General features: G+C 35.7%; 1 protein-coding gene across 1 annotated transcript in view; it reads right to left on the minus strand.

Moving 5' to 3' along the window:
* Positions 1-19,360, minus strand: part of THEMIS (thymocyte selection associated) — a 75,251-nt gene that overhangs the window by 31,977 nt on the left and 23,914 nt on the right. The window contains exon 2 of the mRNA XM_004674110.1: positions 2,300-2,458. Coding sequence (XP_004674167.1) covers positions 2,300-2,458 — 159 coding nt within the window. The remainder of the gene's footprint in view (positions 1-2,299; positions 2,459-19,360) is intronic.

Genomic DNA, 19,360 nt, shown 5'->3' on the forward strand with positions numbered 1-19,360 from the left:
TAGAGCTAAAAAGACACTTCTCCAAAGAGGAAATGCAGATGGCCAACAGGCATATGAAAAAATGTTCAACATCACTCGTAATAAAGGAGATGCAAATTAAAATCACAATGAGATACCACCTCACCCCAGTGTCTGATAGCTTTCATTGTCACCAAGATTCCTCTGTGAAAGGAAATATTCCCTAATCATCACCAGTCACTGTGCTCCTCAATTTAAGCCATGATTTTTATAATAAAATAAAATTTTCAAATTGTTACTAAAATTGATGGGAGCTTATGTCAATGGAAAGTTTAAAGATATATTCTAAATAGCAACTTGACAAAGTTGAGCTGTTAGTCAAAAGCTAGGTATTTTAACTGATCTAATAAGAAAAAATAACCTATCAGAAGATGGCTACTTATTTTTAATTTATTAAATATTTAAATATTTGCTATAACACACACACACACACACACATATATATATATATAAATATATATCCATATATCCATTGATACTATGAAGAGTCTGCCCTTAGCAATTACTAGGTAAATGGTATATAAACAAGCCACACAAACAACTTCAATTGCATGCAAAATATAATAAATGCAGTAAGTGAGGGATAGAAGACTCTAGTGATCAAAAGGGTAATGAAAAAAATTTTTAAAAGCCATGGTTCTCAAATTTGGGTGCTCAGTGGTACCACGAAAGAGCCTCAGGAAACCTAGATGACCAGACTTCATCCCAAAATAAACCAATCAGAATATTTCAAGCTAGTGTCCTGAATGCCAGGGGTTTTGTTTTGTTTTGTTTTGCTTTTTTTAAGTCCCAGATGATTCTAAAATTCAGTCAAAGTTGAGAACCACTATTGTGAAGGGTGGAGGTAAGGCAGGAATAGTAGTAACTGAACAATGGGCAAGATTTCAGTTGTAAGGAGCAGGAGACTAGAAGAATGCTATCTTCAATTAAATAACTTATTTTTAGCCCCTAAATTGATGTTCAAGTTTCTAAAAGCTTTCCACGACTACACTAATGACAATAATAATATCAATGACAATCAAAACTAATACTGTTTTATACATCACTTGCTAAATGATATCACCACCTAAATATTTTAAATGTAGTTTAATACCTAATCTTCTCAGCAACACGAGATATAACTAATTTATTACCATTTTTACATGAAAGTAGGGTAAATAACTTGGCAAGTTTACACAGAAGTGGCACAGTTGGGATTTAAATATAGTGATGCCAAATCCAAGTTCAGAAACATGATCACTGGGCTTTGTCATTCATTCATAGACTCCGTGAATGGTTCATAATACCACGAATCCTATCATATTATAAACAGTTACTAAATTTTTTCTTTCATTAAACATCCATGTATGCATTCATTCAATCATTAAATGATAATTTTGAACATACTTTCTGTGTCATAAAATGTGCATAATACCAGAAATACAAAGTCCCATATGTCATATTTTATTTGTCAAAGAGGTTTATATAGAGCAGAATTTAGCAAACTATAATTCACAAGGTAAATTCTGACAGATATCTTTATACACACACACACACACACACACACAAATTCTTACTGAATCATAGCCATGCTCATTGGCTCATGTATTATCTATAACTAGCATTATGTTTTAACCTCAGAGTGGAGTAGTCATAGTGAGATCACTTGATGACAATGTCTAAAGTATTTACTATCTAGTCCTTTATCAAAAAAGTTTTCCAATCTCTGCTCTAGAGAACAAAGATTAATAAAAAAAATCATTGATGATTACTCAATGAGATGCCTGCTATGGTGTCCAAGATACCATAGGAGCATGGAAGAATAATATCTAGATTTTGTTTGAAGGTCAGCAAAAGTTTTGCAGGAAACTTGGTATTTAAGCTGATTTTGGAAGACTGAAGTTGAGGTAACTAGACAATGAAAAGAAGTCAGGTTTGTCAGTAAGATCAGACAGGGAAGATTAGCAGGAGCTAGAACAACGGCAATAGATATTAGATATGCTTAAAAGATATCAATTAGTTCCATATACTTATGAAAATATACCTCTGATGTCTTTATTTTCACTAATATAATTACCAGTACGCTCATTAAGTATTTGTTAACAGAAAAAAGTCCTAAGGAAAGAATATTTATTAAAAAGGGAAGAAACACTTTTGCTTCTAATGGTCCTTAAAAATTTTCACCCACTGCTCTAGAATGGGGGAAAAAGAACACCACTTTTTCATTGTTTCAGTCATATAGATTGTGTATAGTCTTAACAATACAGTTTTGAAAATGAGAAATAGTTGCAATAAAATGTACCTGGAAAATTCATAGGCAGTTCAAATGGTTGTGGAGACTCACAGCCTTCAATATGTTCACAAATTTCAGCTATAATCTTCTTAATTTTGAGTCCAGTAATTTTAATCACGTCTCCTGTTGCCAAACAGCATTCATTTCCAAACATTTCATAAACAGAACCTGAAGAGCAAAAACAGCTTTTAAAAAATGAAATAATGAAGAACAATGAATCAAAAGCCTTCTATAAAGTGTTTTTATTCAGTTCTTCTTTCGGCTACCTATTAAGTGAGAATTTAATCAAGCTTAGAAAAATATACAGCATGTACCAAGAAAAGATTAGATTGTCACTTCATCCACTGGGCAAAGTACAAACAATCTTTTTTTGTTAGTATTGTAAATGGAATTTATGGTTTCCTCAGCACCTTTAGCTCATCTTTCCAAGGTCAAACTACAAACAAGTCTTTCCCTGCTGGGATTTCTGATCTGTTTTTGCTGGGTCACAGAATTAGGCTCATATGAAGCAACAATAATCTAAGTAAGTACCACAAACAAGGGTGTAAGACAATCCAAGATCCAAAGACAGAGGTCTGTACACCAGAGCATTATGTCTGTTTATTGAGCCTTGGCTGTATTCATTGATGTGAATATAGGAGATGTGTTGTCCATTTTATGTCTTGATTTTTGAGAGGCTAGAAATCATTCTCAATATATTTATAGCAATAGGGGGGCAGACCAGTCCAGATAAACTGAAAAGCTTCATTTTAGTTCAAGATTTTAGTTTCCCTCCTAGCATACCTTTTTGTCACAGACACTAAGCTAAACTTAGTTTAAAACAATGTTTACTGCCCCCTCCTCCATCCATCATCACCACAGTCCCCCACATTTCTACCTCCTTCTGATCCCTCATTGTTCCCCTCCCCTGTAGGATACAGCTAGTTTATAATTGTCTGTTTGTTTTGTTGTGCTGTGTTGTGTTTTGTGTTGTAATAACAATATACTTTTTTTCATCGATTTGTTTTCTTTTTAAATCTCATGGCTATAGGACACTATACACTGAAGTGCCAGAAGAACAACAATAGGAAAGGAAAAAGGAAAATGTCTGAATAACCTAACCTTAATAAAAAAAAAAAGGTGCCCCCAATATTCCTGAAATATTGCTGCTTTACAGCTGAACAATAAGCTAACATCAAATGTAAACAAACATTATAGAACTGTGAGTGTTGATGCTTATTAGTTTTTGCTTACCTGATTTAGATCCTATTTACCACACTAAAATATGAACACCAGATTTTAGACTGGTTTGCTATTTTCTGACCTCTTCTCTCTACTGAACTCTCTTCTCTTAAACTCTTATTTAAAACAATTTTATACCATTAATAGTTATCATAAAAGTTATTAAGTTAAGCCTGGAATCCAATTTATCTTCCCCAACTCTGAGTGTATTAGTCTCAACAGGTAACAGAAAACACACTCAAATTAGAATAAACTGGGGAAATTTTAACAAAAGAACAACTTGCACAGAGGCACCGCTCATTCCAGGCAGCACAAGAAAACAAATGTCCTAGCCTTACTCTGCTTCCAGTTGGTGTTCTGTAAGGATAGTCTTTGGGCCAGATTCAGTCAGAAGTCAGAGGACAAGGAAGCTGCTGAAGCTCCCACAGAAACTCAGCCTCCCTCACTGAGAGCTGACATGAAAATCCGGCACACCAACCAAAGGTCCATTATTTAATGACAACTACTTTTGCACAATGCCAGTGTATCTCCTCAAGTTTAGAGAATATGCTTCTACATCTGCCTCTTTTTCTCATTTGATTCCCTTAACTGCATAAACATTCATGCATTTTATGAACTCTAATAGGGTGTTGTCATCTGTGGAACAAATTGGGATATTAAAAAATAATAATAAATCCACAGTGATATTTTCCTCCACTGAACTCAGAAGAGTTATTTCCTTTGATCCTCATTTGCCAATTATTCACATACAAGCTAATATTTTTCATCTTCAGTATTATTTCATCATGTATTTAGCTTTTTATGACTTTACCTTTTATTATTCCCAATTCAATTTTAGGTTTTATAAGAGAAAATAATAAATTATATATTTGCATGACTATTACACATAATCCTATTTCTTCATTCATTCAACAAACTTCAGTGAAAGCCTACTAAGTGATATGCATTCTGGTTAGGCTGTAAATAAAATGTATCCCTGCCTCTTTTCTCTCCCCAGAAGTAATACCAACAAATTTCACCAAAGCTATAACATAGAAAATATGGTATTATGGGAGCACAGTGAAGGCATTTTACTACACAATTACATGGGAAATAGATTAGTGAAAAGATTCCTAGAAGAGATAACTAAAATGAGTTTTAAAGGAAGTATCCCAAGATGTTAACACAGCAGAGGAAATAGTCAAAAAGGCACTAATAGGCCCTCCCTGGTGGCTCAGTGGGTTGAAGCACAGCACTAACTAAGAAGCTAAAGCCACTTGAGCATGAGTTAGATCCCTGCCCCAGGGTGGGGGTGGAGGGGTCCACATGGCATGGCAGACTTCTGCTGGCCTGCCTCCAGCAGTGTACTTCGTCTATCTGCCTGTTTTGCTCCCCACTCTGTCTCTGGTGAATCCTCTCATTGCCCCTGAACCTCTGGCCTGTACCCCAATTGTAAATGCATAAATAAATAAATCTTTAAAAAAAATGATACTAGTCTATGAAAGAGCCAGATACATTTTGGAAGCTTCAAGCAATTTGCTATGTTTCAAATATAAGTAAGAAAGGAGGAGTGGTAAGAAAGTAGACTGGAGTAATAGAGAGCCTAGTTCAAGCAGTATCTTTATGAAATCATAAGTAAACAAAAATTTCAGCTTCAATATGAAATAACCTCAAAGTCAAGGAATCTACTTTTCCAGTTCTGATGGTCTAGACACTAATGCCAATTTAACAAAAGGTCATATGCATCTAGGTGCCTGCTACCCTAAGTGTGTCTACTATATCGCCTGGGAGCTTGTTAGAACCTTGGCCAGTCTCCAGACCTGCTGAATCAGAACCTCCATTTTTAACAAGACCCCCAATGATTCATAAGTACATTCAGGTTTGTAAAGCACTGGTTGAGGCAACAAATGTATAACTGAAATAGTGTCTGTTCTGAGAATGCTGCAAGATTAAGTAGAGAAGGAAGGCCATCCCACACAGTGGGAGCATTCAGTTCACTGAAGTGGAGGATACTGTAGGTAGAGACAGGGAAAGGAAAGGATATTAAGTAGGAAAGTGGCATGATATTTTACTTGTCACATGAACCAATGTAATTTAACCTATTCCAAATGAAATCTGTTTGGCTTACTTTCAATGCAATACTGTCTAGTTGTAGATGTGACTATATCAAACTGACACACTTGGACTGTCATTTTTCTTTCAAAGTTTTCATTGAAATTCAAAGATACATTTATTTTAGGACTCTCCCTGGTGGCACGATGGGTTAAAACACCACATGATGAAACTCTCTAAAGCCACTTCAGCAACAATTCGATCCCTGGCCAGGGATCTGACCTACATGGTGCAGCAGACCTCTCCTGACCTGCCCGCTGCTCTTCTCAGCAGTGTACTTTGTCAATCTGCCTGTTCTGCTCCCTACTCTGTCTCTGCTCCCCACTCTGTCTCACCCACCACGCCTCTTGCCTGTATTCCAGTGCTATAAGCATAAGTAAATCTTTTTTTTTTAAAGATACATTTATTGGAGATTACCTATCAGTAATGGAAGAGAAACCAGAGAATTCAATGAGAAGAAAATGCTGTGTGTTTTAGTCACCACAGAGAAAGTTTTTGGCCCTTCAGTTCTTCCAAAACATCTTTCCCCTTTTGCAAAAAGAAAATCACTTTTCCCATTATATAAGAGAAAGACCCTCGTGCAAATTCTAATCTTCAACATTTATCTTTAAATCTTTGTGACTTTTGAGGATGAAACAGTTAATTCACTTTTAATGAAAAACTGTTCAGTGATGCTTAACACTAGAAAAATATGTCCACGATGGGTGAGAACATACAGCAAATCCCAAATTTCTGAAGCTTGAGGATTATTTTTCCTCGTGAAAATACAAATGGTTCATTTTTAAAATAGTCAGCTTTCATAAAAACACATTCATACACATAATTGCCTTTTAAAAATTTTCTAAGATGTCTGAACTATGTGTTTATGTATATGTAGATGTTAAAAATACTTTTCATATCATTTCAACCACAGGACATGTATTTTAAATATGCAAATCTCAAATCTATTAAATCTTTACAGATTGATTCTTTCCAAGCCAGTGCATATGTATTCAGGATAATGCCAACATCAGAGAAATCTGGAACAAAGCAGCCTGTTTTCAGTGATCAAACATTGCCCCTGAAGGCTATAGTGAAAGAACCATGTGCCTTTGAAATCACCTATTCTGTAATGCTACTTTGTTCAATAAAAACAACACATTAATATCCTTTTATGAGCCCATCCCTTATTTGACAATCCATATAAGCAAAGTTGTGATCTCATCAGAATAGCCAAAACAATTGGTTCAATAGATTTCCTATACAAAGTTAAAAAAGTGAAAACAATCACTCAGAAAAAAAGGTTTTCCCCTTTTATTCAAAATGCACCCTTTCCCTATTTCCTCTAACCCTTTCCCCTGTCAGCAGATAAGTATCCCTAGACAACTCATTAAATCCCTCACCACCTCGTCAAATTGTCAAAGTTCAACCAATCCTAAGAATTCAGGCTACATTCACGTTTTTCAACATCTTCCTCTATCCCCACAACTAAGAATAAATTTTCTCCTCTGTGCTCAAATAGTAATTAGCAAGTCTTTCCATTATAGTCTCTCTGTAATTATTAACCACACAGTCTCTGTTCTGACCACTGATAGTATGATTATTTTAGAAATTAGGAATTCCTAGAGAAGAGACATCATCTTCACTACACGTACATCTACAATCACACATACATAGCTAGGAAGACAGGTTTGTCACTTAGTAGCTCCTTTATAATGTTGAATTATGACTTAGCTTTACAATAATATGACAATAAGTTATTGCAATACAAAAGTAGCCTTTCTACATAAGCAGCTTAAAGGATGGGCTTTTGCAGGGGTTATAACTTTATTTAGTTCGTTTAATATCAAATTTGCATGCACACATCAGATTAGCAGATGCCTCATGATTTCCTTAAACAAGTAAATTTAAGGGTTGGTACTTCCATAAATGAATTTCTACTGGTAAATCTGTCACTTTACCATTATAGTCATCATTTTTATAATAGTGGATTTGAGTATGAAGCTCATGAAGTGATCTGAGCTAGACTTGGAGGAGTTGAGAATTTACCCCTATAAAATATGACTGATATTGTATAACAGTGTGTATAGAAACACATCAAACTAGTCTTGCCAGTTGAGATTTATCTTTTCCCCCCCTAAATAGATGTGATTTTTTTTTTACTTGAGGATAGTACAAATTACTAAGAGGAAACATTCCCAAGAAGGAAACAAGTGTGTATGAAATTTTATTGACAATGCTGCCCTTAGAATTGGTGATTAATAAGAAATATCTATCTGCCTGTTCTGCTCCCCACTCTGTCTCTGGTGAACCCTCTCATGCCCCCTGCACCTCTCCCCTGTACCCCAGTTCTTAAATAAATCTTTAAAAAAAGATTTATTTAGAACCCACTGGATGTGGATTCTACCAGTTAGATACCAAATACACCACACAGGGGTATTGTTATACCAAGTCACCATTTGAGGTCTTAAAACTCCTTGTCCCATCAAAATATTAATAAGGCAAAAGATTGGAATAAAGTAGTAAGAAAAATGATGACTACAATAACAATATATAGCCTCTCTAACCTCTAAGAACACTTTTATTTTTTTTGTTTGTTTGTTTGTTTTGGTCTGTGTATTGGGGTGTAAGTACTATCCAGAAAGTCAAGCATAAATACAAAACTGTGGTAGGAATTGTGAGACTTAAAGTATGGAACATAGGGGCCCTTCCTGGTGGCGCAGCGGGTTAAAGCACAGCACTGAGAATCTGAAGCCACTTCCGCATGAGTTCGATTCCCGCCTGCCGCCTGCCCCGGAGGAGACCACATGGCGAGCCAGACCTCTCTTGACCCACCCGCTGCTTCCCTCAGCAGTGCACTTTGTCAATCTGCCTGTTCTGCTCCCCACTCTGTCTCTGGTGAAGCCTCTCACCGCCCCTGAGCCTCTGGCCTGTACCCCAGTTCTGTATGCACAAATAAATAAATAAATCTTTTTTAAAAAAAAATATGGAACATAGGAAAGTAATGAAAACAGTAAGTTGGAAAAGTTGAAGTCTAAGAGCCAACTAAGAAGCTAAATAGTAGTATGTCCAGAAACCATTAAATGCCCGATTTAAAAAAAAAGATTTATTTATTTATGCATACAAGAACTGGGGTACAGGCCAGAGGTATGGGAGGTAAGAGGATTCACCAGAGACGGAGTGGGGAGCAGAACAGGCAGATGTACTGAAATACACTGCTGAGGGGTGCAGCAGGTGGGTCAGGAGAGGTCTGTCATGCTATGTGGGTCAGCTCCCAGGCCAGGGATGGAACTTGTGCTATAATGGCTGTGGACTGCTTTGCTATAACCTGCTACACCACCAGGGAGGGTCCCAAAATGCCCAATGTTTAAATCACTCTTAGTAAATTATATGTCATGTATTTCACTAAGTTTCAGTGACTGAGGAAGACTGCCTCATGATCAGCTAAAAACCTGCTATTTGTTTAATAACTGAATCAATTTAATGGACTAAATAAAAACTATGTTCAATTTAACAGATCAAATAAAAGTATGTTAAGAGGATTTGTAAGTTGTTCTGACAGATGTCATCATTGGGGCTCTTCATGTTCAAAATTATTAGAGCAAAGTTGGGGTGTAAGTATGTGAGTGGAATATAATTCTTACACATCTGTTAAAAGCCTCCCTATGATAGGGGAATAAACCATTGCTTCTGTATCTCCTTTCACTATTGTTAATTAATATTCTCCTCATTTTGTCAAAAACTTGAGCCTCAGAATGACACTCTAGATAATAGTATAATTTCTTACATGAACAATGTTGTTCAGGGAATTGACTTACTGTTTTAGGAAGGATTTGATCTTAAACACATCCTCTACACTATAATACACTTGCCTGTATTATATATACTACCTGTCAGGCTACTTTAGAGTTCTATAGCCATTAAAAAACATATACCTGCTCTGTGTAACCCATTTAAAATATAAATAATAAGCTGAATTGATTATATAGAGGTTTCAGTATAGTATCATATGCTTATACAATGCCTAAAAAATAAAGCTTCACGGCCCTCCCTGGTGGCGCAGCGGGTTAAAGCACTGCACTAAGAAGCTGAAACCACTTCTGCATGAGTTCAATTCCCGCCTGCCCCGGAGGTGACCACATGGCGTGGCAGACCTCTCCTGACCCGCCCGCTGCTCCCCTCAGCAGTGTACTTCGTCGATCTGCCTGTTCTGCTCCCCACTCTGTCTCTTGAAGCCTCTCACTGCCCCTGAGCTTCTGGCCTGTACCCCAGTTCTGTATGAATAAATAAATAAATCTTTAAAAAAAAAAATAAAGCTTCACTATGAGTTTTCCTTAAATTCATTATCATTGACTACTTTAACAACCATTCTTCCCATGAAATGTAGTTTAAAAATTGAACATAAACATTTAGAAACTCACCAGAATTTTGAAACATATTTTAAGTGTACTTTAAAATAAACAATTGGCTATATTTTGTTTATCTTTAGGTTTTTATTTTTATCATTCATCTATTTTATAATTTATTGAAGTGCTACTTTTGATGGACTGGGAAAAGAAAATGAATAGACCATCACCACAGATAGTTTGAGAAGCACTTCTTAAAAGCATAAATAGAAAAGTACGCAATAAGGGTAGGGAAACAAGATGTAGTGTCAGAGAATTAGAGAAAAGTGATCATACGGAAAAATGAAAGTTAAGTCTCCAATTCAGAAAGTCTTACTTGGTATTAACTCATCTATCTCAATATCACCAGCAGCCTGTGTGCTCTGAGCAAATGACCCAGAGATTTTAGTCAACTTGACAGTAATAGTTCTAATTGCAAATTATTACATAGGTATTCTGATTTGCACATTAAACTACGCCAAGTTGTATGTGGCCATGCTTAAACCAGGATGCTTTGAGTAGCTGGACAGACAAATGAAGACTGAAAGTCACAAGCAGGCAAAATCCCTTAGGAGTTTCATGTAACTAGCAGGGCAGCTACTCTCTGTAGTCTACCATATTCCCTCCCATTATTAATCATTAATGAAATGAAATATTTCCAAATGAATAAAGGATTAGGATTACTAATCCTGACATAAAGCCCAAAAAACCATGCCAGGTATAAATTATCCCTACCTAGTTTAGCACTGCTTCAGGGCTTTTTTTGTTTTTTTTTTTAAACTTCCTTTAAGTTGCCTTAGCTAGTATCTTTAAGGATTGTAATCTTAACAATGGGCTAATTTACTCCCATAGGTTTAACCAAAAGGAAATCTGGCAGCAGAATACAGACTCCCTCAATCCATCATTCCTGCCCAACCCCCAGCCCCCCAGCAGCTGTCTGAATTAAGGCATAAAATTTCTATCTTGATAATAATCACACCTTTACATAGCCTGATGGCAGCCGTAGAGTTTCTATTTCATTTACATCTCTAATCAAAGAGCCATTATTTCTAATGACATCTTCAATCATCAAGTCTCAGCATCAGACAGCAGCCTAAATATTGATGCTATCATACTAACATATTATAATGACTGAGTATCTACACAACAAAGTAGTTGTCCAAACTATATTTAAAAACTTTTGCTGATATAATTCCAATAATTTTAAGGTGACCTACTCTATTTTAGGGAAATTATCACTATTAAACTGCTCTGTTATATGTATTTGTATAGCATATATACATGAAAACTTTATTTAGCCCTGACACCATGCATTGAACAACTAGTTATTTCTCCACATAGCAGTCTTAAATGTCTGAAGACATCTTCATGAGCTGCTCTTTATATCAAATCAATGTTATAAATTTGTTCAATGTTTATGACATAGGTTACACTATAAAAGTATCTGAAGCAGAACTCACATGGATGTAAGTGAATGACATCCTTTGAGCGTGCAATATGGTCTCCTGCTCTCAAAGTTATGTGACCATAGTGTTTTAGAGAAAGTCAGTAGTGCCTAGCAGAGATGTTCAAAGGTGATTTCCTGCCATTCATCTAAAAATCTTCATTGGAGGAGTAAGGCAGTCATTTCATACTAGCTACCTTTTAGCTTTGCCAACTAATGTCTCAAAGTAATTCCTAAAGTAGAAAAACAGGAGGTATCCTAAAGTGGAGTTGTAAATTTATATAAGAAAACAATACTTTACCAGTGGCTAGATTCTTTCTCCATAACCCTTTTACCATTAAAGCCAAGTCATGGGAGACATTACACAGAAAGGTAAAACATTAGGTCATCGTTTAGTTCTGAAAATCTGAACATTTTCAATACTAAGGGAGATAATTTTGAAAAGATGGGTTTTATTGAAAGGTGAAAATGTTGCTTTACAATTGTCAGTATTCTTTTATGTACATAAATTCAAACAGAAGACTAGATTAGATTGCAGACAAGGGGGACACAGCATATTACAAAGGAATTTCTCAGTCTGCTGAAAAGAAACATGACTTTTTTTAATTACAAAGATTAAAAAATCTAATATTCATTTTTTACTTCCAAAATATGCTCTGGGTGCCATGTCAGATAAAAACCGTTTTATAAATCAAAGCTTTTTATGTGTAAGAGCTGTTTTTTACTGGAAAAAAAGTAAAAGTCAGGCCATGAGGAAGAAGTTATAACATTTATACTTTGAAGATAGTATCTTAGCTCCTGATTTCAAGAGCTGCCTGATTTGTCTAATAAAAATTATCTCTACTCACTGGAATCAGAGGTTCTGATATCTACGCTCAGATTTGATGACTTACTGAAGGACTCACAGAAATCAGAAAAGCTGTTATACTCATTCTTGGAGTTTACTGCAGAGAAACAACACAGATTAAAGTATTCAGAGGAAAAAGGTGTCTAGGGAAAAGTCTAGAGACAAGTTTCCAAGTTGTCGTCACTCAGGATAGTCATGTGAACAGCACTGATGGCTAACAACTATTGCCAGCTAGGGAAAATCTTGAGCTTTAGTGTCCAGGGTTTTCAGGCAGACACACAGATATGGAGTACCCAAATGACTGACCCAAACTGTTCAATATTTATCAAATTCTCTCAGAGGTCAAACTAAAACAACACGGCCTAGGATTTCAGGAACACAAGAATAGCATTCACCATAAATCACATTGTTAACATACAGTATCTAGAATGACCCAAGTCCCAATGTACACAAAGATACTTTTATCAGGCAGAATATTCCAGGGAGCCAAAGTTCAGTCCTTTCACTAGAAAATAGACAGTTGAAACATCCAGCCTGCTGAGTTAAACCTTTACTGCATACCACATGTCCAAACTTTACTAAAGCTTGTCAGTAAAAAGCTGAGCAAGACTTAAAGTAAAAAAGATACTCCTTTCAGTGGAGATCTGGGCATTAGCTAACAAACCTTTTTGGGTTTAATTGCATCCATAGAGATATGCAGTCATGAAAGACATTATATTGAAAAAAGAGAAATGTAATGAGGCCTAACCATAACAATGCAAATAAACTAGAAACAAGTTTTTTGTCCACTAGCTATACAACTGGCTTACTACTCTGGGTAGAAAAAATAACATTAAATATGACCTATTTAAGGTGATTATTATTGTAAATACTGAAAAATATGTTTACAAAGCTGATTATATTTCCCACACATATAGCTCTGTGTGTGTGTGTGTGTGTGTGTGTGTGTGACTGGCTTTAATATCTCACTAGTTCCATAATAATGAGTTAATTTTTTCCTGTATTGGTTTTAATACAGAAGTGATATTTTTAACTTTGTGGAAAATTTTATCAATTTTATATTATTTGTAGAGCATTTTCATTTTCTTTTTAATATGCCTAGTCATTTTTAAGAAAAACTACATCTATGATTCCCAGAAATGTCTTGATAATGTAAGTTTTCAATATCCATAACTAGTTGTGAATGAATAGTGTTAAAACTCAACCAACCTTACACTTGAAGATATTGATTCTGACTTAAATGATATATTTTTGGAGGGTCATTATTTGTTTTGTTTTGTTTTGTTTGGCCTTCCCTTTTCTGATGTATGAATATTAAAAATAAAAATAGGTTAATGATCTAGTTTGTATTCAAAATATATTAAATGTATTCAAATCCTTCTATAATGTTCAATATTCATTGTAAGTTATATACCCATGTTGGTAGAGGTCATCAAGAGGATATGATCCCCAGTAGTTAACCTGTTTAGGAAATTGGATTCTCCTCACACCAGCTCCCATTCTGTTTGCCTTCCCCATTCCCAGAAACTTGCCCCATAACATTAAGATAGCAAATGTGGTGTTGAGACCATGTGAACGGTATATATGACTGACCCTAGTTAAGGTCTCTATATAAGCTTTTAAGATTTGACAGGTGAAGGTATTTTTTTTTACATACACATATATATATATATATATATATTAAAGATTTATTTATTTTGCAAATACAGAAGTGGGGTACAGGTCAGAGGCTCAGGGGCGGCGAGAGGTTTCACCAGAGACAGAGTGGGGAGCAGAACAGGCAGATCGACGAAGTACACTGCTGAGGGGAGCAGCGGGCGGGTCTGGAGAGGTCTGCCTCGCCATGTGAATCTCCTCCAGGGCAGGCAGGGATCGAACTCATGCGCAAGTGGCTTTTGCTTCTTAGTGCTGTGCTTTAACCCGCTGCACCACTAGGGAGGGCCCTATATATTTTTATATCATTGCTCATTTTCATACAATGCTTGATTTCTCCTCTTAAGTTTTGTCCCCATAAAATTACCACCACCAAGACACTCACCACCATAGTCTGTGCCCTTCCCCCACATTGATCCTATCCCTCCTCCTCCCCTGATGACAGTCTTGAATTTATAGACTGACTGCTAGTTTTGTCTTCCCCTCCATCCCTTGTATGGTTCCCCATGTTCCTCCTATAAGTGAAACCATCCGATATTTTTCTTTTTCTTTGACTTATTTTACTGATCATAATCCCTTCCAGCTCTATCCATGTTGCTGCAAGGGGTATAGTTTATCTTTTTTTGATTGCTGAGTAATAGCCTGTTGTGTATATATACCACATCTTCTTGATCTAATCACCTGTTTGGGCCATTTAGGTAGTTTTCAGATTTTAGCTATTGTAAACAGTGCTGCTGTGAACATGGGAGTGCAAGTGTCCTTTTGAATGAATGGTTTTGTGTTCTTTGGTTAGATTTCTATGAGTCGAATTGCTGGGTCATATGGTAGATCAATTTTTAGTAATTTGAGGGTTTTCCACATTGCTTTCCATAGTGGTTGGACCAGTATGCATTCCTATCAGCAAAATAAGAGGATTCCTTTTCTTTGCATCCTCACCAGCATTTTTTATTTTGGTTTTTAAAGTGGGCCATTCTTACTGATGAAAGGTGATATCTCACTGTGCTTTGGATTTGCATTTCTCTGATTATGAGTGATGTTGAACATTTCTTCATCTGCTGTTGGCCATCTGCACTTCCTCTTTGGGAAGTGTCTTTTTACCTCTTTTGACCACTTTTTGACTGGACTGCCTGTTTTTGTTTAGTTGTGTAAGCTTTATGTAGATCTTTGATATCAATTTTTTGGAGTGCAAATATTTTCAATCTGTGGGAATGACTCTTCATCTGGGTTATTGTCTCTTTCTATACAGAAGCTTTTTAGTTTGATGTAGTTCCAGCTATTTATCTTTTCCTTCATTTCTTTGTTTTGGGGGATGGGTCTTTAAAGATTTTTCTGAGATGTATATCATGGAGTGTTTTGCCTATGTTTCCTTCTATATATTGTATGGTTTCAGATCTTACATCAGGTGAGTGTATTTTTAAGAATAATGTTTCTAAATTTTATGTTCAAAGGAGTCAGGTTAAGAGATTTTAAAATACAAAAAAATTTCAAAGTGCATCCTAAATAGTAAATTGTCCTCATGTGAAAGTTCACTGTTCACTATCTCCAAATTTCTATAAATTAAATAAAGTTCCATCCTAAATTGAACTAAGAGGTTAAAGAATTTTTAGTAGTCACTCTTAATCTATTACTACAATCCACTGAGAGCCTGTATAATATCAAAAACTAAAGATGCAAAATGACAACTGACAAATTAAAGCAAGAAGTCCTTTCCTTTGGGAGGTTTACATTCAACATAGCAAGAGACAGAAAGTATACACATGGCAAAGAACAGAAACAAGTAAACTAGTAGACCCTGCTGCTAGGCACAAAGAGCTGTGGATAAGACCACTAAATGGCTTTTGATCTTTGATAGAACTGATAGTACCAAGAAAAAAATGTTTTTTTGTGTGTGTGTTCTGTAGAGGAGATTTGACAACTTCTTTCTGAAAATTGCTCCTTTCTTCTGAGTGGAAAAAAATCTGAAAAGTTCTTTTTAGTTATAAAAACAATTGATGTTCTTAGAAACTTCTAGGGTTATCATTGACATGAGTACAGCTGTGCTTAGCCCAACAATTTCTCAATAATACTGACATATTGAGTGATAACTCCCTTGCTACTCTCAGAAACAAAATAATGGTGCTAACCCACTTTAAGAACTCCAAATCAGCTGCAGATTTAGAGTATATAAATTTAGAGTATATAGAACATTAATTGATTTAAAATGTTTCTTTCTCAAGTTAAAACCCAGCACTAATTTGTCAGGGCTTATAAGGAATCTTCATACAGTCTTTTTTTTTTTTTTAGTTACTATTTGTTCTATATGCTTCAATATGTGATTTCCATCCTAAATTCTAAAAGAGCTTCTGTTCTTTCTACAATCATATCTGAAATTTTAGCTAGTGGAAAGAGGAAATGTATCTTTTTTTGTAAATGAAATTTCACATGTCAAATATTTTCATAGTGCATTGGTCAAAATTTAATCAACTGGCCACATTAAGTTGCAATACCATGTTTAGTTGGGCAATCATGTTCACAGCTGAATCCTCTGTGACTAAGGAGGGAAAGAACAGATATAGCTAGTAACTGCTAATAGTTACTGATCCAAAGATAAAAGAATGGTATATTTCATTAGGCTTACTTTAAATTAGGCTGCACTGTGCTTGCAAATCTTGTATTATCTTATTGGGGGGGGGGGAGATGCATCTTTTCATTTTGTAAAACCAAAGACACAAAGCCTGTTACTGAGGTTTAAAGTATGGAATTTCAGGGCTAATTTCTCTCTCTCTCCTTTCTCCCTCTCTTTCACCATCCCCCACTCCCAACCACACACACACAGAATCTCCACTCATTGCTATGCATATCTCTACCTAAAACCCACAGATATTACCATTTCTGGAGTCATATTTGAATACAGAATCTACATTTCATAGATGTGGGACCTCAGGCACTAGCATCTATATATCAAGGATAGTGTCTTAATTTATCTTTAAATTGAAAATGGTAACATTGTGTCAAATAGTAAAATGAGGATCAAAGAAAATTCTAAGTGTATTGCAGTACCTGGAATCACCATTAGTGTCATTATTATTTCCTGCTATATTAAGACTGAATAATTGAATATAATGTGATATTATTATAAGCTGGTGAGATTTTTCTTGGTCAAGACAAAGGATAAGTGTCCTTGAATGGATGAGCATGTGGTGTCAAACCTTCTAACAAAGAATACTATGAAAGATAAAATAAGAAAGAAGCTGGACTTGAACTGGGAATAAAGATACATTCAAGATTCACATTTTCCCTAATTTAAAACAATTAACCATGTTACAGCACAAATGGGTTATAGGTATTATGCCAACATTTTAAACTCATTCCTTGAAATGAACAGCTCAGTTCAATCTGGAATGGTTGGTGCCTTTGCCTAGTGAGCTATTCTGTATATATGTATGAAATAATTGTTGAAATTGGGAGGAATGGCCCAATACTACATCTAAAACCACACAAGTCTTGGAAGCACCTGAGATGTAATTGATGTAACTGAAGAAATCAATTTTTAAATTTAATTTATTTAACCAGATACAGTTGATGGCTACTCTACGGAGTAGCACTTACTTTATCCACTGAAAGGTGCTAAAGTTTTGCTCTGATGAAGAGCTCCTGACATAGGGGCACCTAGATGCCACCTTTCTTGGTCATCTTCTTACATTAATAGAGACAGTAACAATTTTAAATATCATTTCCTGCACTGGTAGTAATAATGTGTGATTATGACAAACTGAGTTGATATGAGTAAGTGGTATTAATATTGATGGCAAGGCATTCCAAAAAATAAAAGTATTACTTTTCAGATTTAAACCAACACATAATTCAAGAAATATCTGACATCAAGGATCTTTCTACAAAGACTTAATTACAAAATAAAATGTCACTTTGGAGAGAATTGGGTAGATTTAGGATGTAAGCAATACAGTCCTACTGCTCTAAAAAAGTTCTAAGCTGTTTGCAGAGGAACAGAAGACACTGGGGCAGTGAGATTCATTACCAGGTGCTGCATGAAGTAAGTATCAGAAATTAGAGCCTCAATAGGAGAGCAGCTGCCAACACTCAAATGGCCCTGCAGGAAAGGAAAAGTAGAAAAATCACACCAAAATGACTTCCAGATTGCAGTACTGGCACACCATGAGAATGATGAGGTACTGAGATCTATTGGTGTGGAAAAACTTGGAAGGGACAACAAGCTCAGTTCTTGATATTTATTTTTTCTTATGTCAAAGCCTCATCCTTAAATAGAGACAGTCCTATCTAGTTCTTCGCAAACAACTGCTTGCCAACAGTCTGCACCAGAATCAATTTAGGAAAAGCTTAATACTCCAGAGCTCTAAATCAGATTCTCGACAGGAGAATACAGGAATGTGAAAATTTTTGAATGTTCTCTAGCAGATTCCAAAGTATATGGAGGTTTAAGATATACTGTTACAAGTCACTAAATAGGTAATGAAGTCAGAACTGCATGTCAACATGGAAAATTATGCAAATTTAACAGTTAGTTAAAACAGAATGAAAACAAAACTAAAGCAACTTTTGGATAGATATGCTCCACTGAGACTGAGAATAGAACACCAAGAATGTGTGAAGACAAATATTTAATAATATTATTAAATGCATGTAATTTACTTAAAATACTTCAGCATAGACAATGAGATACAGATGCCATGTGTTCAATAATTTTAACCTACCACCATGAAGAAAATGTTAACACTTAAAGTGCACTAATCTGAAATATAACCCAGAGTGGCTAGTTAAATTGCAAAATATTAATCAGAACTCCATTCTCTTTAACAATTACAATGTCACACTTATTTCCCATGAACACACAAGTTTTGTAAATTAGGACAATGGATATAAGTAAGACTGATTCACTGGTGAAATGGATAGGGTTCAAAATGTGTTGATTAGTTCCAAAGGTAACATAGGCAAAGGGATATACAAATCTGGTAAGGGCCCTCCTGGTGGTGCAAACAGTTCAATCGCAGCATTATGAAACTATCCAAAGCCACTGCAACACAAGTTCGATACCCGATCAAGGAGGTGACCCACATGGCGTGGCAGACGGGCTGTCTCACCTGCTGCTCCCCTCTGCCTGTTCTGCTCCCCACTCTTTCTCTGGTAAATCCTCCTCCCCCTGTAAATCTGGCCTGTTCCTCAGTTCTTGTCTGTATAAATAAAAAAGTTTTTAAAGAATCTGGTAAGGACAATAGACTTATGCAATATAGTCCTAGTTCAGCAGCTGATTCAAAGCGATTTTATCATCTACTAGAAGGAAAGCTGGATTCTCTTAGAATATTGCTTTAAAAGGCTCTAATGAGAGACTTCCGGAAGATGGCGGCAGAGTAAAGACGCCAAGATCACCGCGTCCAAGCCGGCATAGGAATTGAGGACTGAAAACGGACTATAGACTCACTTACTACAAGTTT

This window comes from Condylura cristata, unplaced genomic scaffold (genome assembly GCF_000260355.1).
Source record: "Condylura cristata isolate star-nosed mole 26May11 unplaced genomic scaffold, ConCri1.0 scaffold00001, whole genome shotgun sequence".
NCBI classification, from domain to species: domain Eukaryota; kingdom Metazoa; phylum Chordata; class Mammalia; order Eulipotyphla; family Talpidae; genus Condylura; species Condylura cristata.